This window comes from Diadema antillarum, unplaced genomic scaffold (assembly GCF_040938485.1).
Source record: "Diadema antillarum isolate AM-2024a unplaced genomic scaffold, OU_Dant_1.0 scf00000072, whole genome shotgun sequence".
Classification (NCBI taxonomy): domain Eukaryota; kingdom Metazoa; phylum Echinodermata; class Echinoidea; order Diadematoida; family Diadematidae; genus Diadema; species Diadema antillarum.
In genome coordinates, this window is record NW_027270961.1 from 3,977,795 (window position 1) to 4,002,046 (window position 24,252).

Here is a 24,252-nt window from a genome sequence, read left to right on the forward strand (position 1 = left end):
CTGTGTGATTATATGTTATCTGGAATTTTGACATTATGATTCAATTGAGTATCTGAATATAAGAACGACCCAAGTCCATGGAAGACCATTTCGAGTAAACTTAAGAAAACTTCATATCTTTTTTATTTGTCCAATAACATTCTATTTAACTGTGATGGGAAGGCAACATTGTATATACAAATTAAAACATACATTATTATGACAATTAACATTTACATTAATTGTGTAGAGGCCATTTTGTGTGATGGACTTGGGTCGTTCTTTGAATCATATGGACTTGGGTCGTTCTTTGATTCATATACATGATATTCTGCTATAGAGATGAGAGAAGGATGAGAGAGGGCGCTATAATATGAATGTAAGAATGACCCAAGTCCTTCATTCTTACATTCATATAAGCTTTAACTCATTCGTTTCAGGCACTTCCGGGGGTAATTAGGATTTATCATTAATATACAAGATGAGTCCATGCATAAGCTACAATTTCCCATGTCAAACTGAATTTGGCCAAAAATTGGACTTGGGTCGTTCTTATATTCAACTCTTCAATTACTACACGGGATAGTGTTTAGAGTGTAAATCAAAAAGTGACCTCAGAGAGCGGGGCATGGTCTAATGGCAATGAGCCAAATTTGTTGCATAGAATAAAGCAGTTCCCCATCAATGGACGAGCATAGTGATGCTGGTATCTTTCTATGTACCAACGTGATAAAATGCTAAACTTTATACTCCTCTACAGACGATGAGAGTAGTTTCAAACAAAACAAGAGAACAAAACCAAAACAATTCCCTTTGATTTTCTGTGTGTGATTTTCTGTGTGTGTGTGTGTGTGTGTGTGTGTGTGTGTGTGTGTGTGTGTGTGTGTGTGTGTGTGTGTGTGTGTGTGTGTGTGTGTGTGTGTGTGTGTGTGTGTGTGTGGAATGCTTCCCAGGCGTGACTTGGGGTCTAGAAGTTAAAAGACAGGATGTGAAGGCCTTCAGGCACTAGATGGGATGGGCAGTGGTGGTCTGCTTGTCGGCACTCCGGTCCGAGAAGAGGGCGGAGGACTGCTCCTTGAGGAGACGAAAGGGCGTGACCAGGAAGGACTCCTGGATACTGCGTGATATCGGAGAGGAAGAGGGCGTCGTAGTCTCCGGGGAATGCCGCACAAACGCGTAGTCCTCTACCGAGCTGGAATGTATACAAGAACGAAAGTTAGCTGACAGCCAGGAAGGAGGCAAGACAGTGCGGTTCCTATGGATGTTAACTTGCCAGTGAAGTTAGATTTTTGCTTAAAACGATGCAAGGAATGGATTCCCTCAATAATCATTTGCAAAAACCTTCCTGTCACATCCATTTACTAAATACTCAAAAGTCATCGGAATAGAAAACTCAACTGTAGCTTGAGATGGGTTTGCCACACTTTTTTTTTAAATAATAAATGATGGCTGTAAGGACTGCATGAAGGAACAGCAAATGACAAAAATTTCAGCTGAAAACATTTGCACCAAGAAATTAAAATATACTGCTACATCACTTTCAGCTGCTTTTCTCACAATGTAAAGCTATTTTAAAAGGCATTCACTTGAACAAAGAAGCTTCTACACTTTTCACACTCATGCAACACATCAGTCAAACAGCAATTTGGCATACACATGTTGCATGTTTGTTGGGCCATGTGGTCGCTGAATGTATACAGCCAATGCCTGTGCATTTCTTTGTTTCTTTGTTGCGAGCAAACATGCGGATGGCCGACAATGAGAGGCAGAAAAAAGAAATCACAAAGCAATATGAACATAGCAGCAATAATGTGCAATTTCACACCATGTTCAAGTTTAAAATCAAACAAAGAAAATCTTAGGCCTCATCAAAAGTGAACAAAGACCTATGAAATTTTAATAAAGTGTTTCATGTTCTTATGATACAGTGACATTAGTAGCAGTAATGTATACAAATTGGATGAGCTGCTGTCACGACTTCACAAGTCTACCACTGTGACCTACACACAAATCTTCACTACGCAAACTTTCCTAGACCTGAAATAAACAGAAATTTAATTCCTTTATGTTAAATCTTTCTTGTGTTACAAAAGCCTAATGATAATGATTTTCCTCCTTTTTTATTTCAAGTTGGGGAGGAACTAAGTTATTAACTCAAAACATTTACTTTTTATATTTTTGTGCACAAATTGAGGGAAATGTGAGAGCATGACATCAGCACCTCAACTATTATGCATCTGTGGCTGTGACCACAATCACTGCTTTCGGTGAAAACATGTAAAACATTTCATTTCTTTCCTTGCTCTTTTTCGTCGGATTATGATGACCTTCTACACCGCTCTGTTCATCTGAATCAACTCGAACACTGTGGAATTGCACTGTAAGTTGTAACTTACACTGTTTGTCTCTGTAATATCCCCAAGGTGGACATTCTTCTTTCTTCCTTCTTTTATTCCCCTTGCTCTTCTTTCTGTATCTCGTCTTCTTTATACTTTCACTCCATCTTTTCCACATCTCGAAGTTAAATGTCAAATGGATCACTCTGTCTAAAGGAGAAAGTTTAAAGGGGACCTCCGGATGATTTTCAGACTTTTACATTTGAACAACTATAAATTAGTTAAACTGAGCACAGAGTTTTGGAATTAATAGTGATTGGGATGAGGAATAAGAATGTTTTCAAAATTTATAACAAATTGCAATGAACAAGGATGATGACATGTCAGCCTCACCATAAGAATGTATGAGTTGGGGCTCAAGGAAGCAGAACAAAAGAAGAAGGTATGCATATATCTTTCACAGGTGAACTTGTTGAGCAAGTGGTATTGTAATGGAATTACACTGCTACATTTCTGAAATATATGAGGCTCTGATGTCATCAACACTGTTCAGTGTAATTTGTTTAAGATTTTATATTCATTGGTTTCTCTGCTCAAGGACCACAATAAATTCCACGAATCTATACATGGAGCTGTCGATTTATGTACTGCATGATGTGAAATTATGAAAATCGTCCGGAATGCCCCTTTAAGGTACAGCAGACATTGTGTGTGGTGCATGATTGTCGTTTCGGTGTGTGTGTGTATGCAACCTCGTTTAGAGCCAGCACTAACCAATGTCAGTATAGTACGTTTCCCTGTGTGAATCATATACAGTACATATACTTATACACATACATAATATTATGCATATATATGTATATATTCACACATCTTTGTACAGTTTAAGAGTGCCACTGAGAAGAGGAAGGTAACTCCTTGCCTTCTCAACCTTTCTGGGTCTGAGAAGGCGAGAAGGTGAGTTGTGAGATCTCGTTTTCTTGACTTCTCAGGTCAGGGAGGGCGAGAACCAAGATCTTGTCTTCTTGCCTGTTTGAAACGTGAAGGCTAGGAGGCAAGATTTGACCACAAGAACTCATCTTCTTGCCTTCTTGGACCTCAGAAGTTGAGAAGACAAGATGCCACTTCATCCATTCTTGCCTTCCCGCACATGTACAAGAAGTCAAGAGGACAATAATAATAATAATAATAATAATTGCATTTATATGGTGCTTCATACTGACGTTTCTAAGCGCACTTTGCTACTCATACAAATAGACTAGAAAATGCAATAACATTAACAAAATTAACGTTAACAGTAACAAAAGAAGAAGAAAGAAAAGAAAAGAAAAGAAAAATACATGTGATACAATGGTACAACAATTGATAACTGTGTGCGCCTCCAGAAAAAAAAAAAAAAACAAAAAAAAAATTACAGCTGATCAAACAGGTGAGTTTTAAGAAGAATTTTAAATGATTTGACAGATGAGGCATTCTGAATATAAAGAGGGAGTTTATTCCAAAGAGGACAATATTGTAAAAGTGGAAATTTTCGCTGTAGTGAAATTTTCGCGCATTTCGCGCAATCAGAAACTAGCGTGAAAATAAAAGCACGCAAATATTTTTGATTGCCATATGTTCCTGTAGTTGATGTCTTGATACCGCGGAATTAAAAACACGCGAAACTCTTCTTATGCGGCGAAGCGTAAAAAATTAGTTGCACGAAAATATCCACTTTTACAGTATCCCACAACTTGCCTTCTCGGATCTAAGACGTCGAAAAGACAAGATCTCACAACTAGCTTTTTCGCCTTCTTGGTCCCAAGAAATCAAGAAGATAAGATCTTGGATCTGACCTTCTTGCCTTTTTGAACCCAAAAATGTGGAGAAGGCAAGGAGTTATCTCATCATCTCGTAGGCACTCATAACCTTCCATAGTTTCCCCATTGAGGGTGTCCTTCTTTCTTTCTTTCTTCTAACTCTTCCTCTCAGTCTTATTTCCCTTACCTTAACCCTTTGACACCTGAAAGTTTCCTGTAATGTCAGCTGCCACACAATGAAAGGAAGCAGTGAATGTCACATGATTTAGATTAACTAAATCAGATTATATGCTCATGAAGATTAACTGGCAGATTAGGCTGATACAGAAATGATAATGATTAAGGCAAAGAAATGCACACACACACATTTTGTCCACACACTGCATTCTACAGAGGCAGACATAGATACACTCGCATATAGTGAGTTTTGAGAGGGATAGCTGAAAGCTGCTTCGAAGCTAAAGGATTGAGGACATACAGATACAATACACTAACTCTTGCTGAATTATCATTTCCAAATCACACTGACTGCACCTAGGGGATAGAAGTCTAACATTCAAATGTATTTCTGATTTACTAATTATGATCTTCATTCTAAGCCAGCTATTCTGTATGCCCCAGTTGATCAACAACATGCTCAAGAGAGTGAGACAACTAGTAAAAAGAGAAGGCGATTAATGGTTCTTTCACTTCTCAAATTTTATTACAAAATGTGTTCCAACGGTTGAACAAATATTCCATCTCTCATCTTAAAGTTCCATTTACAAGGCAAGGCCAACAAAAGATGATGACACTGTACAAGAAATACCCAACACTCTTTCACATATTTGTGGTAGTAAACTCAGGATACAAAGTGTGGAAGAAATATTTCCCGTATGAATTTTGTGGTGACTGCATATCACCACGTACCTTTAAAATGATAAATACAGCTCCCTGCCAAATTTGCAGCTAATTACCTTCAAAGCCACAAGACCGTTTCAAGGTTAATTTTTCTGTTTACCAAAACAAAGCCACAAGACTGTTTGAAGGTTAAATTTTCTATTTGCGCAAACTTTGGAAAGGAAAGTATTTCCCAAGTTGTATGTTTGTCTGCATACTTGTACATTAATATCATCCAATCACATTGTATCTTTTGAGCTTGTAAAGACAGCAAATCCCACTGATTGAATGAAACTGAATAGGCAAAAAAAAAAAAATAATAATAATAAATAAATTACAATAAAACAGTTTGATCAGAGCCTTGGTATACATTTACTTCCTGTGTCAGCATTATGATTAGAACAGTTCGGTCACTGCTCAATGGGAAATAGCTCATGATCCCATTTAATTTGCTGTGTAAAGACTAAAAACATCTTCACAATAATCACAAAGTGAATTTGCCCGATACAATATTAAACTAATAATGACAGTAATACCAAATCAACCTAAAACAAGGGAAACAACTTACTTTACAGAAATAAGCATCCTTGAGTACATCTTAATCTAAGCTTATGACATATTTCTTGGTCTAAGTGATTATTTCACGCATATGAAGAGGTCTTACAGTGCATTAGAATATCTATGTATTGTATTTGCATTTTGTAAATCTGGTTTAATTCTTTAATTTTTTTTTTTTTTTTTTTTTTTTTGGGGGGGGGGGGGGTAAAATTGTGAACAATGCAACACTGTAAGCAAAATGACAATTTGGGCCAAGTTAATCTGAGGCACACTCGCTGGGTAGTAAAGATGATACTGAGTATACTCATCAGCAAATGTAGCAGAAAAGAGATAAGTCTCTGTTGGAAAATACAAAGCTCGTTTAAATGAAAACAAAATGACTTGTTCCTTTAACCCGTTCAGGACGGACCGATTTCGCTACAATATGCATTTCCCATAGACACCTGCCCGAGTATACTCAGGACTCGTCCTCAACGGGTTAAACTGTTCCATTGAGCAGCACATACATGGTTTGCAATGATGAAGCAGAAGCAAGGGGCACACCACAAGTTGTAATTTGACAAAACTAAGCAATCAAACTAAAGATACCTGCTAGTGCAATTTTCGAACAAAGTGTGATATTGGGGGAATCACCATAAAAACACCGGGTACATCAAAATTTTCATAACGCGACAGAAAACATATAACAAGCTGAACATACTACATAAGGCAGGTAGATAAAACCAGTCATTTGTGTTCAAGAAACAAAAAGCAAATTTTATCCATCTTCATTCATTTTCAAATGTGCTAGGAAATACAGTGAGAAAAATTAGTTTTTGGAATGTTTCCTTTGATGCAAAAACTCAAGTTTGAAACTGATTGTGCTGCACTTGTTTTAGGCATAGCAATTCAAATTATGACATCATAATAAGAAGTGCTGAACTGACACTTGTCCATGAAAGTGTCATTCTACTTTTACTCCCATTCCCTTTACCGACATTTGGCAAATCTCTGCCTTTAACTCTGGAAACATGGCCAAAATAATGTCTGAAATTGTTGAACTATTACATAGGCGTGATAAGCTTTGCATACAAACAAACAAGCACACTTACAACACAGGGTGATGGTCTACACAGCACACTGAAGACCGACAGGAAATATCTACCACTGTACCTGCTGTACAATTTTTACCATGGACGTGTGGGTGCTATGTCGGTGCAGCAACGAAGGTTTGCAACTGTTTAGGGGAGGGTGCTGCAATTATTGTCTTCATTGCAGTATGATGGGTTCTTTTGACACTAGCTAGTGCAACCCTTGGCATACAAACCGTTGTGAAAGATACCCACATACACAAACTGCAATCTTCTTTACAATCTACCATTCCCAAACGTAATGTTTGGGGATTTCTTTTTTTCTTGAGTTAGTTTCTTGTTTGTGCATTCATTTGAAAAGTTCTCACTGCCACTGCCTAAGCGCAATGTCTTTGTATTTAATGCAGCGAAACAGTGAAAATGTTGGAAATTTGTGCAGAACAGCTGGCAAAACCAAATGATCCCACTCTAAAGAAAAGGCTCGAAAAACTGCTTTCAGGCACCACCATAAATGAACACAAATAACGACTCTGTCATTGCAGATAGGAGGGTATAAACCCCATATATACTCCAAAGAAAAAATATCAGTAAATAGATAAAAGGGATTCACACTATGGCCAAACATACAGATTTTCTTCAGCTACACAGCTAATTTGGAAAAACTGTATCACAAAAAAAAAAAAAGAAAGAACAAAATTGCACTAGTTCTGTTCTCTTGAAATGAGAAGCTTGAAATCCACTTGTAAAAATACTGGGGAAAAGAGCAATGTTGCAAACAGCCATTTTGAATGAGGAATGATATCCTCTTGATCTCTGTGACCACACAACAAAGGCATAGCAGAAGCTAATATATAATCTTTTGCGAGCCATATCAATATCGCATAATGAAATCAGTCAGTGATAATCCATCAGCAGTATGGTATCAAATGGAGAGATTTGAAACAGTCTCCTTTTTCACCTGAGTAATGTCAACATTTCTTTGGCTGTTCTTTCCTTATTTCCTAAACATGCTCCATCCTCTACCTGCTGCTGTTAGATGACCATTCGGACCCTAAATTTTGTAATATATCCATCTAATGTCATTACATGATGTTACATTGAACCTACTAATGTACAAGATCGAAGTCTCTCATGCTTTGTGAAGAAGGGGGTGCTAATTCTACACATATTAGCATTCAGTGGAAGATTCTTCAAGCTCTAAAGGTGGAATACCTGCTCAGAAAAGCTGAACAGATCGTTTGGATGCAAACAACTGACTAAAGATCTACGAATGAAGTAATCGCGGGAATTGGCTGAAGCAGGCTTCTGCCTATGAGGGCTGTGGTGATGTTGCTCGTCATTTACAGGGCGGAAAGTGAAGGGAGTTGATGTCTTACAGCACCCTCATGGGGTCTTGAATGAGTACCTGCTGCGTCCGCCCATCGGAGCAGGGTGATCCGTGGGAAATCCATTGGTCTGCATGCCGGCGACTCCGCCCACCATGCCACGCCCCTGCTGTGGCTGGTGGTCAGCCTTATGCACTGCAGCCATGTTGGATATGAGTCCGGCCGTGGGGTTTGTGTCACTGCCCTTTAGCTCTTGGATGCATTTCCACTTGTCGAGGTAATTTGCTGCACACAGAAGGCAGAGAGTTAAAGAGCTTTTACACTAAAAGGTTAAGTGCGATGTATTATGCAACAATTTATGCAGTTCCTCTGACTCTATTGCACATGAAAATATTATCATCTAATATCAAATACACTGTATCTGCACACATCGGTAGTTCCCTTGTTGGCTTTATTAGGTTGGCTTACAGTGCAGCAATCAAATCAGAAAGTGATAATCCATCGGTGTGACAGCCTGACCTGATACAACTTCATATGTGCTGCAGACACCACTTTGGCTTTGTATTTGTTTTATTTTTGGTTGATCATTTTTTTTTCTACAGTTTTATACGATGACACAACATGTAAACCACAAAGCATGCATTGACAATTTGTCCATTTATTCATCTCCTGTGCAGGAAATGAGATCTTCACACTGAAAATTCAAAATATACAATGGAAAGGTGACAGCAACTTCCTCCTTTGTCCTTGGTATTACAGGCTTTGCAGTATGTAAGAATGGAAATTCTGATGTTAAGTTAAACAAATATTTTGTGGTGAGGCTGGAGGCACACTCTGTCAAAATTGACAATGCAATGTTTGGTAATCAATAGGTCACAGCAAAAAAAAAAGAAAAAAAATGAAGAAAGAGCTTACAAATTTGTTGTATCAAGCTTCTACATTACATGAATCAAGATTAATCTGAATTTTTTTTGAAATCCTTGTGAATCTGGTTATCTCACCTTTGAACAATCTAACGTAGCCATCATCACTCGAAGCAGCGAGTATGGTTCCTGTCACATTCCAACTGACTCTCCAGACCTGAAACAACAACAAATAGACCAAAAAAATAAATACATGAATAAATAAGAAGAAAGACTGGATGAAACAATTTAAAGACACTCAGTCGTGGCGAGTGGTTTGTGCGGCACGGAGACGAACGCAACACGCTGCCTCCCCCATTCTGTATCAAATGTAGTGACCCCCGAATGAGAATAGCGCTGGCTCAATGGGTCAGCGAAAATACGGTAGGCTACAAGAAAGCTCCCTGTGCTTATCTCCTAACCCAAAATGGCTGTCCCAGCGAGCCACGAGAGCTTCCGAGTGGACGCCCACTCTCAGTGCGCATGCGCATGAAGAGAGGCCAAAAGAGCCACGCGTCTTCTGGCCTCTCTCCTCCAATCACCGCAGCTCGCGGTGACAATATTTGTGTATGATGCGTACACACACACGCACACACACACACACACACGCCGCAGCGTCTTCTGGCCTCTCTCCTTCAATCACCGCAGCTCAATGTTTGTGTATGATGCGTACACACACACGCACACACACACACTTGTCTCAGTGGTAGCATTGCGCAATTGCATGCACAAACTTCGGTCGTTCGGAGTTTACGTACCATTAGGGATGGCGATCAGCTGCCTTTAAAGGCATTGTTTACCATTGGGAGTAGTGATTTTAAAAAATGGTTGAGATGGCACATTTGATGCATATGTGTAGGTCACTTGTATCACAAACATCCTACCATGTTAGAATTCAGCAATAAAGCCTAAAATATAAGGAGATATCACTATTTTTCTCATTAAACCATAACTGTAGACAGTTTAGTCTAGAAACATTTTTATCATAATTATTGTTCCCATTCAGTATGTCTAACAATACTTAACATCGATTATACTGATTCAGATTTTCACATTAGTTGTTTCTATCCCTTATTTCAGTTAAACTCACATTTTAGAACTATTTTGAAGCAATAAAGCTGGGTTTTTGTTTCATCTGCAAATGGTAAATTATGCCTTGAAGCAGTCTACTCTGCATGATGTCATCCTGTGGCAAAATGTGACATTTCAAACTGTATGAAAATGAGAGTCACCCTAAGAGACTAGATATGTAATAAAGCCTTCTGTCAAAGAAGAAAAACAGAGAGAGGGCTTCACAGCCAATATACCCACCTGACTCTGCTTGAAATCCAGCTGGGCAGCATGCTTGATTTCAAACCTGGTTGACCCCACAGACTGGTCTCTCCTAAAATTAGGGGGAAAAGGCAAATGCAGATACTTTAGGACTATGTCATTTTAACAGATGGCAGCCTTGAGAGAATGGACATGTGGGATTCATTTTTTCCTAAACACATCCACCCTGAAAGTGAGACTATCTATAATAAGCAAGCTAAACACACAGAGAGAACAGATAGCAGTCGCTCACAGGAGATAACATCGATATGTACAGCATAAGATCTGCTGCACATTGGGAGATGCATATGCGGCCCACGAAGAAATTGCTTGACAAAATTAAGTCTAAACATCTTTATAAAGTACTTTGTGATGACTGGCTCATGAGATGCTCATTGATACATGACAGAGAATCATGCCAGAAAAAGAGAAAGACAAAAATAAAGCACAGCTTCAAATCCTGACCATGAAAGATACATAATACTGTTATACTGTTATGGCGTATATATTCAGTTCTGAGTGATAACTGCTGTAATACCCAAACCACCAATACCAACACCACTAACAACAACGACGACGACGACGATGACGACGATGACGACGACGACAACGACAACACAACAACAACAACAACAACACTGGTAGCAGGAATTGGCCACATGTGATACTCATCCATGCATGACACTTGAACCACAGCAGATATTAAAGGTATATGGTCCCGGTCGTTTAGTTGAATGCATATGCGGGTGCACGGTGCAAGTTTCCTATAGAGACCTACGCTATCGACTCCTCTTTAGCGCTTACACTTTGACCCATTTCCCCGAGTCCGAAGAAGTCCGATCCACTGTAGTCAGTGGTCCGATAACAGTTCGACTCATGATTCGGCTGAGGGGGATGACAGCTTTAGCAAACTTCTTTTGTGATGTCATACTAAGAAGCACATTATGCACGCACCCTGGCATTACTAAGACTGCATGATGCGCAAAGAAGACAACAAAGGATGACAGCTCAACTTCTGCAATCTTCGTATCCATGCTAACGGTGATCGGCAGTATCATCAACAGCGCCCCTGCACCCACCAGGACTATACACCTTTAATAAAAAGTACATAAATTAAAAAATCAATGAGCAGTCTGGGACCGAGACTAATTCCGACCCTTTTGGGAGTCCAGCGTACCTGATAGGTGTGAGGGTCATGATGCGAATCTCCTTGGTGGCTATCGCCAGCATGTGGTAGGAACGGCCCAGGTTGGGGGCAAACGCCAGATCGTGGACGGCCTGTGTGATGACATTAAGTGTCTCGATCTTCAGCCATTTTCTGCACCATGAGGAAAATGCACAAGCACATGAACAGAACAAGATTAAAAAGAGCAAGAATAAGAGTACAAGAGGACATGAGAGTGAAAAACAAAATGGAAGACAGAGCGAGTGGATAGACAATGAGTTAAAGGGAAAGACAGCAAAAAGCAGACAATAAAAGGGGAGGGAGAAATGGACAAGTGCATCACATATCAGCTATCAAGCCTGGTTTGGTTTTACCATAGATATCTCCACTCTATAACATTGAAAGAACCTGTTTACAAAAAATCCATTTGAATTTCAAGCATGTATGCATATATGACATACCATACCTATACCCCATGCATATAGACCTCTGTCATAGAGTTGATACAAATCAAACTGGCAAGATGAAAACAGTTAAGCCCATTGCACACTATATGATCAGACTGGCTGCACAACCTTAAGACCGGAAGTGTGACGTCACCAGCCTTGCCAGTTTCCAGTCGTGCCACTGGGTCTTAATGCCAGTCGTAGAGATCTGACATGTCGAATTTTCAAGACCAGTCGTGGGCTTTCAGCCAATCACGATACAGTAAAATGCAAGCGCAAGCAGTGCACAATGCACACACTTCTAGACTCTATGGCATGGATGCACTTAAGCCAGAATGGTCGTAAGCCCAGTTGTGTAGTCTGATTGTATAGTACGCAGTGTAGAGTCGTGCAACTGGCCATATGCCCTACAGCCGTGCGACCGGTCTGATCGTATAGTGTGCTGTGGGCTTTAGGGAAATGTGAAAAATATAGGATCATCATGAGATTCTGGTTATTAATATATTATCTAAAAAGATGTATAAGCAATGCATTCTCCTTGAATATAGAAATTGGAATCTTGATCATGTAACTCATAATTGTGTGTTATTTGAGCTAACTGGTAACATATGGTAGGGCTCACACAGCTTGTAGTACCTCACTATTTAATCAACTCTGCACAATGGCACTGGTCCGACGGTCCCTAACCAGTAGAAACCACTGTCGGACCAGTAACTTTTTCAGGAATGGACCAGTAAAAAGTGGAAAAACCGTCCTGTCTGTCGGACCAGTAGAAAAAATGTGTTAGTGTGCAGCCCTTATTTAATGTATGCACCAGTTTTGATGAAACACAAGAGAGACTGACCTTTCACTCTCCTTGTACTCGTAGATTTGAACTTTGCCTCCTCCTGAGGGGTCAGAGCTGTCGCTTCCGACAGCAATCATTGGTGGGTGGACTCTGAAACCATGCCAACAGAGGTTACAAAACATCACATATATGACACAACAAGAAGTGGCCAATTTACTGGCTGGCTCACTCACAATCTCTTAAAGACAATATAAATTCATTTTTGTCACGCTAAGCTCCCATAAAACAACAATAAAGGACCCCAATTACCAAAACATTCATGTGAATATCACTATCTCTATTCAAGAGACAGCTACAAGAAGACACTAGATCTGTGAGACTCAGAATTAACAGCCACAATCAACCTCGGATAACAAGCAAATAATGTCTGGATTTTTTTTTTCTCCTGAAATAGGAGATCATGTACATTCTGTTAACACGAAATTCAGAACCCATCTCTCATATTTCTGTGCAGAAAAAAAAAGAAAAAGAAAAAAAAAGATGCTTCTGAGTCCAAATCAGAACATACAAAATGAAAAATTGTAGCACTAAAAATATCTTTAAAAATGTGGGAACATCCCTTTTTCCATAACCCCATAAAGTCAAACCACTTTACAAGGTTTTCATTTATCGAAAGCAAAACTGTAATTTGCTACAGTGGGATGGGCAAAAGAAACTAATAGCACTGATTTCCAATCTATTTACCAATGGTCAAGAGAGTGGACATTTTTAGTCACAAAAAGTATATTTCTTGAGCAGATTGGTAATTTGATGATTATGTCATGTTCATTGAAAAGCATTCTTACAGACTTTGTTTATTAGTGGGAGCAGAGAATCTTGACCAGTGTTGAGCTCAAAGTTACTTGAAAAAACAGATCATGTGGTCCAACATGATTTTAGAGAATTATGTGAACACTTGATATTCAAAGATACACTAAATGATACAGTTACTCCTTTCTTCAGCACTTGTGAGCTCAAACAGGTAAATTTGGCATATTCTCTTTTGGTACCAAATATGGTGTAAGATGAAATTCTGGAGTGCAACATAGGGAGCTTCACAAAGAGAGGTTAACATTCTACTTCATGCACATATCAAGGATTGCAGCACTTACTGTAAAGCAAGATTTTTTTTGCTGCATAGAGTTCTCACCAACTGGAGCCAACAGCCTTTTGTTGTGGGATGGAATTTTTGTGAATTGCCACTGGCATTCAATGCATGTAACGTACACAAGAATTGAGTCATGCATTTAAACTACATGAATCTTGGCTCTCATGAAATTTGCTAAATTAAAATGCAAATATTTTTGGTTTTACAGTACCTTGAAGGATTCCATGACAGGCAACTGCAATTCAATTTGGTGTGGATTTCTTCCTGCGAGGCAAAAACATGAAGAAAATTCATTTCAGTCTCCGTAGAATTGGATTTCCGCCTCTAATGCCTATCAACAATCACACTCTTCATTGTGCAACATACCCTGTAATCAGCACTGCAAATAAAAGTACATATAAATGTATCACAACTGAAATAATTATGACTTAAAGAAAAAAAATCTCTGGAGATATGTTAGTCTTGTGGCTATTCAACAAACTGGTAAGATTGACTTCAGCTACAATGTATATCCAGACCTAATCTTAAATCACAACTGTTACACCGGCAGTAGTAAATGTCTTTACTTTCGTGTGCCCTGACCCTCATGTTGTCTCCATTTATTTCATTTTCATTTTGTGTAACATGTACAGCACAGTGTATCCTTTGTAATGTTCATTCTGGTTTTGGTTTCATGTTTGTAATGTTTACGATATGTATCCTATATTCTTTACCTGGTCGAATAAATAATTATAATGATAATAATAATAAATATGCAGTTGGTATCATGATCTAAACATCTGTAACTTTCTCTGTTTTTCACATCTTTACAATTAATTATTCATCTCATTCATGTAGATTTCTCTTGAACAATCTTTATTTTTCCTGCATGGGAATTCCTAATCCTGCCATTCATTATGATCATAGCTGTGGGGAAAACCTGAAGAATAGGATTGTGAAACTTTATCCTTCTTTCATACTCAATTTAAAACACAATAAAAAATCAAGAAATGTGTGCAAATTCACTTTCAACAAGAACCTTTGGACAACTGAATTGTAGCACCTCGCATTGCCAAATACCCAAATTCATGTCTCCTACATTCTTTAGTAAAATATGATTTTTCTTTCTCTTTGCTCAACAGCAACGAAAATATTACTTAGCAAACTTCTCTCAATATAAATTTGCTGGTGTAAAAAAAAAACAAAAAAACAAAAAACAAAATCACTTGGGGGCATCACAAAGCTGGCACTTCTAAATCGGAGAGATCACATGGAAAAGGCATTCAGAGAAGACTGAGATTTGGAAGCTACAGACTATGAAATATCAGTTTACCTGAAGGTTGAATGTTGCTAGATTTGTGACTTCTGGAGCTTCATATATCCTGACTATGCCATCTGCTGAACAGGTTGCCTACAGATACAAATGAAATATTAAAAACATCAACAATTTTTAAATTATGATAGTAGATAATTTTTCCTGTGTGGGACATTGAAGGGCACTGATATTTACTACAAAAGTGGCTTTTTGTGAATTAGAAATACCCCACAATCACACAAACAAAATGTGATAAGTACAACACATATATAAAACAAATATGATGCAAGTTGGGTACAATGTGAACTGATACAGAAAGGAAGCCCAAAATCATGCCGCAGGCAGCTTTATGATGTGCAAACATTATGCACTGTAACTGAAACCATATCAGACCATCTACTTAATCACTGACCATTATGTAAATAGATCAGCTTTCAATAATCACACACTCGTGGCCCAAAGACAGCAATTACGGGTTTACTGTATTTGCAAAAAGGTTTTGCTACACATTTCCCACCTTGTCAGCCCTTACAATGCCACTCCATTATCACTTCTCTATCATTAGGTAACGTCTCTATATTTCCTACAATGACAAATTTGCAGCATATTCTCCTACAGCCAAAAACAACAACAACAACAACAAACAAACAAACAAACAAACAAACATGGGGGAAAGGAGGAGGAAATAAAGGAAAAGGAGAGACAAAAAGGGAGAAGATGGAGAGAAGATGAAACACGAACAAGCAGAAGAGCAAGTAGAAAACTGGGCATTGATGATGACCAGCATTTTCTAGTACACCATGTTCATTAGGATTTCAGGTCAGCTAGAAAAGATGAATTAAAAAATTGCCTATGACAGGATAATTGGAAAGGTACTGCTGAAGGCCATCTACAAAATTTGTAATCTGCACCTACACTTCAAAACCAATTTTCTCACAAACTGCTTATCTAGCGAGTGGCTCCATAGTCAATTTCTGAAATAGGTTTGTGGAAACAAGGTATGATAAATCATACATCACTAGAAGGCTTAAAGTCTAGAGATTCTCAGAAACACAAACATTGGCAACTTTAGCTGGATTTTGAGGCGAGGGGTCACAAACACACTTACCAGCTGTAGACCAAGGTGGCGGGGTGCAAACTTGACATCAGACACTGATGTTCTGCTGTCTACAAGCATGGCCCCTCTTGCCTAGGTCATTAGGAAAATAGTAGATGTTTCTCAATGTGGAATGAAAGGGATATTGGCTGAACGTACATCATACGCTTCCATCCCCTCTCAACTACGCACTACAAACTCCATCACATACAATATCTCCATGATAAAACAATAATGTTCATGCATTTTGACAGGATCAGCAATTGATATCATTAAGCTTCGTGTTCCCTACTATGGCAGAATTGTCTGTATACTGTGTGTAAATTTTACATAAGTACTGTTTTGCCAATTCTTAAAAGGGATTTGAAAAAAAAAAAAAATTAAACACCACATTATGAAAGAATTACCTTTTTTTGTGAGTGAAAACCAATCTCTCTGTATCAATAATCTACATCCATTTCTATACAGGATTTCTTCCCCAAGGACTTCTATTCTTTTCAGGGGTTTTTCTTAAAATGCTAAACAGATAATAAAGGGGGAGTAACAGTAACAGACAGCTGTTTTTCAAAGAAATGCACTAAAGCTACATAAATGATGCAGTAGCAAGTTGGATAACACTAGACTAGTTGGGTCATTATGGCAAATCAGCAAATGACCTCATATGGCACAGGAACATTTGAAATTCTGCATCTACCCCGTTTTGCAATCCTTCATTTCAGCTCTTATTGTATGCCAAGACAGGACTTAGTGTTCTCATGAAGATACATTTTGAGATGGTATTTACACTTGGAAATGAGGAGATTCCAGTGGCGGATCCAGGAATTCCCTGAAGGAGGGGGGGGGGGGGGGGGGGTGGCACAAACAATATTTCTGGTGCTACTTCTTTTCATTTCTTTTGTTTTAACAACAAATAAAGGGGGGGGGGGCGTCCGCCCATTGCGCCCCCTCTGGATCCGCCACTGGATTCTGAGCTTTGTTAGATTAAATAGATAGAGAGAAAAGCATTGCTCTTATTACCCAATGGTGTTTTCCTCTTTCATTTGGTCTTGAATCTCCAACTGCAAAAGCAGAAAGACGAACAAAGTACAGTCAATAACAGCTGTGTGCATTTTCATAGTGCTGAATACTGTAAACGTCTATATTTTTGCGTGACTACAGTGTACTTTTCTCGCGCTGAGCAGCTCAAAAACATATTCGCGGATTCTTGAATTTGTGCTGCGCAATTGTCAACTCATTCAAAATTGTGAAGATATTTTCACAGGTTTTAGAATCTGCGCTAGCTGGAAGAAGCGCAAAAAACACAAAAATTAATGTACTGAGAAAATTTCTGCGTTTACAGTACCATGTATATACATTAGGAAGTATAATTTTTGTGTAACATACACTCCAGAATTAAATGAGTGTGTCGACTCATGTTTCATCTGAATCTAGATATAACTTTCATACGAAACGTAAGTTTTATTTTGCAACTGTTGCTGTAAATAAAAGATAATCCATAATCAGAGGTCCAAATTATGATTGCTGTCATTCAATACACAACACTGCGCAATTCTTCATTACTGCCAAACTTTTCATGTTTGCAGGAGTGGTCTAACCCAACACTTTCGAAAAGTGGATAATCATACTCACTTCTCTCTTCCCACACCCCTGCACTTCTGTCGAAGGAACATGATGCTAGGACTTGACCAAACTCTGGGTGGGCCCACGTCACACGCCACACTGATCCACTGTGTGTCTGTTGGGTCACAACAGACAGAAATGATGAGAACGATTAGAAGAAGTAAATACCCCCCCCCCAAAAAAAAAAAAAAAACACACACAAACACAAACACAAACAAACAAACAAACAACAACAGCAACAACAAACTGCAAACTACAGGCCCTGCTTTCAGCAATCCCCTCCTTTTAAACAATTTTGATTCTGTATTTGTCATAAAAGTCACAACATCTATTGCACTTGGTGTTTTCATTTGTCATAATATTGAACTGATTTTGTGTATCATATGTATTCAAATGTCTTATTGCAACTACATTTTGGTTGGAAATGAAATAAATGAAATGAAATGAAACAATCATATGATTGAAAAACTGTAGTGCTTTTATTCGTGGAGACTTCTCTTTGACACAAAGTGCCATGCAACACATGCCTCCTTTCGTCAAATGTTTTGAATTTAGGAAAAGTTCTACTCAGAGACTACTTGGTGAATCTGATCATAATCTCGCAAGCATGTTGAGATAGCTGCAATTAATAGTCTATTCATTATTTCACCGTAAAAAGACTAGAGTAAAATAAAATGAAATTACACATTGACCAATTTCTGTGAATCATTTACTCTCCTAGTACTGTTAGTCACTTGCCTTCTTCTGATAACTATATTACCTATACCAAAGAAAGTTTCAGACCTAAATTGTCAACAAACAATTGTCATTTTAAAGCAGAGTCCACTCCTCTCATGCATGTCAAAGTATGTAAAGTGAGTTGGCTAACTGCTTACTGGTTTTACAAGAGCAGCAGCATGTATCCACACATACTGTTGAGGAGCAATTGCACAAAGTTTCTAGAAATTGTGGAAGTTCCCTTCCTAATGTGATTGGCCATTACAGGGGTCGCACTTAACTTTTTTTTTAACTAGCCAGGCGGACTACTTAGAATCAATTTTGACACTGAAGCAATATTTTGGCTAGCCAAACGGACTAGTTACTTCAGAATTTTATGATTTTTAGCTAGTCCGACATGATTTTGGGTGGCCAATGGCCAGCGGACCATCGCCAATTTCGAACCCTGCATTAGTTTAAAAATTAAACGTGAATACGGCAAAGCAAGATAATTTCGCAGCGTGAAATTTTCGAAAATTGCCACTGGCATTCAATGCATGTAGTGCAGTCAAGAACTTACACAAATCTTGGCTCTCGCGAAAATCCACAAAATTAAAGTGCACAGTTCTGGAGGGGCATTTCATAAAGCGTTTTGTCAGATATTTTGTCTGACAAACTGTTAAAAGCTACAGAAGTCCTTGCATCTAATTGGCTAACATCAAATTTGTCCGACAAAGTTGTCGGACAAAATGCTTAACGTAATGCCCCCCTGGTTTTACAGTAGGCTCCGCAGTCATTGTCTGCGGCGAATGAATCCCCTAGTGATGGTCACTGAGTCCCTCTATCATTGCTTACCTTCCAGCTTGCTGTGCAGTGCCATTCTCCATCCTCACCAAGATCCCAGACCTGCCAAATGAAATGAATGACAAATTAAATGAAGAGAAAAAAAAACAACAGCGCACATTGACAGGTTACATACACATACACAAATACCCTAAAATACATGGCATTTCACAATTTTTTTCTTCTTGGCATTTCAACGCAGAAAGGTGGTGATTTACATCATAAGGGGAAAAACCCTGTCTCAAATTCAGTAATTGTGGTTAAGGTTATTGTAAAACCCTGGTAGGTGTGATGCAGCAGTGGGGTATGATACCACCAAAAGCTCAAAAGTTAAACTGTGCATAACCATAGGCGGAGTATCACAAAGCCACTTCATAGACTATACCATCGCAAACAAGTAGCCAATTTAATTATAATTTTAAGTACTGGGCGATAATGCCTAATCTAATTGTATTTAAAGCCTACTGTCAGTTTGATATTTAATGATCTTTCATCTTGTATTTGGTTGTCAAGATTGATCTAGTACCAGACCTATTTCTAGCTAGACACGTTGCACAGTAGAGTCTATAACGAGTGAGTTAGACTTAGCTCAGAGACCAGGTTAACATATTACAGTTATTTGACAGATGGGAATTTCTACCAACTGAGTCTGCTCACAGGTAAGTGGCAAAGGGCATACTTGTGATATAGGCCCCACCACTGTCTATCTGTACTAAATATTACAGTGGCTTAATGCCCTCCACCTACCTGGCACTTGCAAGACTCTATTTTACACTCCTGAATTAAGCTCCACTGTGTGGCGTTCAATGGTCCATTTATAAGCACAGAGGTGCGGCTTTCTTGCACAGTAGATACTCATGAATCCCTAGGCCTAAAAAACGGTACCGTATTTACGCACACGTGATTGATAGACTTACAGAGATATAGCCCAGTGGCAGGGCCAATTTCCGCAGCATAGCATTTTCCGTGTTTCCTCTCACATCTTTTTCTTTTCTTTCCTTTGATCTTTCCTTTCTTTCTTCCTTTTATTCTCAGAAAGACTTCCTCATGTCCCTCCATTAATTTTACCAGAGATTAAAGCAAGTCACCAATAATTCGACCACGACTCCATACAAAATTTGACCGCCTACCACTTTACCCTACCCTTGCTTGCTTGCTTATGCATGCGCACCCAGCACACACCCAGCAGCGCAGCTACAAAACAGAGCACTGAGCAGTTGAGTTGGGCCTATTTTACAGTATGATTTTGCCATGTCAGAGTTTGGGCAATCGTGCACTTTACGACCTATATTATCGGCACCTTATTTGCCGTAAGCAAAGGTGATATCCCATGAACCACCACGCACTGAGCAGCTGGCAAGCTTTTCATGCTGTATGGAACGCCATTTGACAAGTGATAAGGTCACTAAAAGCCTGCCTCACTCACTGAGCTTCTGCGGAGCTAGGTGACACATCGGACACTGTGCGATCGCGTGCCTTTGCTCTCCCCTGCAGGATTATCGAACTTTACATTTACAATGTTGCATTGCAGAAAATTGCCATGATCATGGCGCAAAGTGTGAGAAAGTTGGCAGTAGTCTGTGATACAATAGATTCCATTTTTGAACATCCTAGCTAGCCACAACAGTTACGTGAATAAATCTTCCCTGCAGTTACATGAATAAATCTTCCCTACCTCGGCGCCACCTCGCACAAACTACAACGCATCTTCAAGTCCGCCAACATCCAGGTCCGACACACATCTTCTAACAAACTCCACTATTCATTGCACTCACACAAAGACACGCACCCCAAACACAAACAACCAGGTGTCTACCATATCCCATGCGAATGCGGAAAAGTCTCCATAGGTGAAACAGGGAGATCGCTAGAGACCAGACTGAAAGAACACAAAACATGCTACAGACGTTTGGAATGGGAAAAGTCAGCCATCGTGAAACACGCTCAACAGTTGGAACATCGCATCGACTGGGAAGACAGCAAACTCATCACATCCATCAAAAACTGGAACACACGACGCATCAGAGAAGCCATAGAAATTCACACACACGACACTGTTACTCAGGATACTGGACTCCACATCAACAACATCTGGCTTCCTCTCATCAACAAACCAAATAACAACGACGACAACAACAACACACTCTCTCCACAGCACATTCCTCCCTCTACTTCTTCCTCTCATATCTCTTCCCCCACTTCTTCTCAACAGCGCCCACGATGTCAACCGCGCCTCCCACTCACGACCACACCTATCGCTGGTTCCAGAAGACGCCCTCACCGACACAAGTCATCCACACCACCGGCGTCCACCCCATCTAATCCGGACTCCAATCTCCGGCCACGACCTACTAACAGCCAAGTTAGCCCTCACAGATGTACTCCACCATCAACACACTCCGAGAACAATAGAACGCATCAACGACCGCAACACTCCACAACAGCCGACGCTCAGCCCACCTGCGAGCCCGCCTCATCCGACCACTTCCATCTAGGTCCGCATTCTCCATATATAGCCCGCCTCTTCTCAGGTCACGCTTCACATCTGACGAAGGACAGTCAACCTGCCCGAAACGTCAAGTTCCTCGGTTCTCCTAGTTATTCTTATAACTAGACATCTTGCTCTACCTTCACTAGCACCTTTTACTCAATATTTCATTTCTCTTTCCTCTCTCTCCTACACTTTTGTCTGTTTCTACACTACTTATCTTTTCTTTTCTGTTCTGTTCTGTTCTCTTCTTTTCTTCTTTTTCATTTTATTTCTTCCTCCCATACAACCCAACGGTCCTTTTCAGGACCACTTGTATTAATTTACAGTTTTCTTCACAGGTTATTTCTCTTGCCTTCTCCCCTCAGGTCTACACATTAAGCTTATTCTAATCTCTCATTTTTTGCATTTCTCCCACAGGAACCTTTTCAGGATTTAACTGTCATCAATTTTCCTCTCCATTTTTTTTTCTCTCCTCTGCAGCATTTTTTTTTTTGATAGGATCCACCCAAGCTCCCTCTCCTTTACTTCTGAATAAGATCCACAGTAGGTTTTTCTAGAAATTCTACATTTGCTCTAGATCTAATAAGTTAGATTGTTTGAACATTTTCTAAATTTACTTAGTAACATTTGTTAGATCTAGATCTAGATCTCAAGTAACTGCGACAGCCGCCACACGCAGTGTGGCGGCTGCGCCGTGCTCCCATTTCAGATCTTCATGTTGAACAAACAGGTGCCTTTGCGGCGCTATATTTCCTTAATTTTTCAACAGAAACTACTAGGAATACTTACATGGGTCGATGAAACCTAAATGACTATCATCGGCGACTATTTGAGGAATTTCATTGCTTGTGATGCACAAAATGATGTCTTATAAGCAGCTCACCGATGTTCACAGAATTCACAATCACTTGCACAAGCACACAGAATAGGGGAGCTATTCGTTATTCTCACATTAGCGAAACTGCGGGGAAGCCGCTAGGACCGCGCCGCCAGTCGCGGTCCTAGCGGCTTCCCCGCAGTTTCGGGGCTTTCCGGGGCTAGATCTCAAGCAGCCGTTATTATTGACCGAAAGATCGGTCTGTATCTGTCCGTCGGGGAATGTTCCGCGGAGACTACGTCTGGCTTCACGGATCCCCTCCGTATACAGACCGAAGTCAATGATGCCAGCTCCTGTGTGGCAATAGCGCACAGATCAAACGTTACGATTAACCAAATTTCAGGCAGCTATTTTACATTCAAACAAGTTTGACATGACATGACACATTATGCAGCAATATTTGGGGTTAATTTCTCACATTGTGCAATCGAAATACTCACAGTTACTTGGTTATAACGCAGAAATTTTATCGATATCGCAACATCGCCGTTCGCAAGCAGTAAGTCGCCATTTTTAATCTGTAAGCCATTGAAAGCCAATCACATGCGAGGTACGTGTTTTAGTAAAACAAACACGTAGAAGCTACCTCGCATGTGATTGGCTAAGAGATTCATAGTGTGTGTTTCTGCAGTTTGAACGTGACGACGCGACAGGCTGTGTTTTACGTTGAAAATTCTACTAAAATATTGGATTATTCATTAATCTGGTGAGTGTAGTCTATTCTTGAATAGTTGATTTAACTATTCAAGCTTAAATTTGCCTACCTAGGGCCGTGAATTAGACGCAATCGAGAAGGGTGAGGTACCTCACCCAATTTTCCATAGAGACAGTGGTTAAGAACATCCACACAGCAATGGGTACTACAACCTTCCGTCTGTCTACGGAGGACAGCGTTAATGGCAAAATATAAAAGAGTCCTCCGGACAGACGGATCTTTCTGTCTACCGTTATTACTAAGTACTAGATCTACGCCTAGACTCTAGACAGTAATCCAGTAGGGTTCTATAGCCCACATTCACACTCACACAGCAGTACAGTGGTTAGTGCACACAGCACAGTTCATTAAAGGAGTCTAAAACAGTAATAAGTACAGTAGGACCATAATTATGACTCGATGAGCTATCCTCATTTGGCCTCACATTAATTTAACCACACCACATGCAACGTATGGGACTAGGCACTTTCAATAAACCCGAGCGATATGCCATTTATTGTGGTTGCAAGAAATGGGTGATTGTTTACATGTTACCTGCACACTTTGATCACTCGAACAAGTGGCCATCCTTTGGCCATAAAAATCGAAGGCTACATCGTGGATCAGATCCTTGTGTTCAGCTGAGATACTCTTTGCCGTGAACATGATCGTTCCGGTGTTTCACCTGTCCCGCCGCATTCGATACTTTCTGTGATGTGTACAGCTTTTTATGGGACGAGCATGGACGAGCGAATAATGACGCGCTCTACTCTGTGCAGGTGTGTGGATCATCACTAGTGATGCTCAAACAGAGGAAGCTTCTCTCTTCCGAAGTTCCATTAGAAAATCAAAGTGCATGTAGTAAAACAACAAGAACTGCAATTTCATTAACTTATGACGTAATGATAAGGAAACCAACCCAAGAAATTTACAGTGA

At 39.6% G+C, this 24,252-nt stretch overlaps 1 protein-coding gene across 1 annotated transcript; it reads right to left on the reverse strand.

Annotated features, from left to right (window-relative positions):
• Positions 1–984: 984 nt before the first annotated feature.
• LOC139717168 (nucleoporin SEH1-like) lies at positions 985–24,004 on the reverse strand. Its single transcript, XM_071628669.1, has 13 exons — positions 23,871–24,004; positions 19,266–19,316; positions 17,724–17,829; positions 17,112–17,152; positions 16,107–16,187; positions 15,017–15,094; positions 13,916–13,968; positions 12,615–12,707; positions 11,337–11,477; positions 10,160–10,232; positions 8,948–9,026; positions 8,027–8,231; positions 985–1,171 (listed from the first exon to the last, which is right to left on the reverse strand). Exons 1-13 carry the CDS (start codon positions 23,979–23,981, stop codon positions 985–987), a joined length of 1,299 nt encoding a protein of 432 aa, XP_071484770.1. The 5' UTR covers positions 23,982–24,004.
• Between the last annotated feature and the right edge of the window lie 248 nt (positions 24,005–24,252).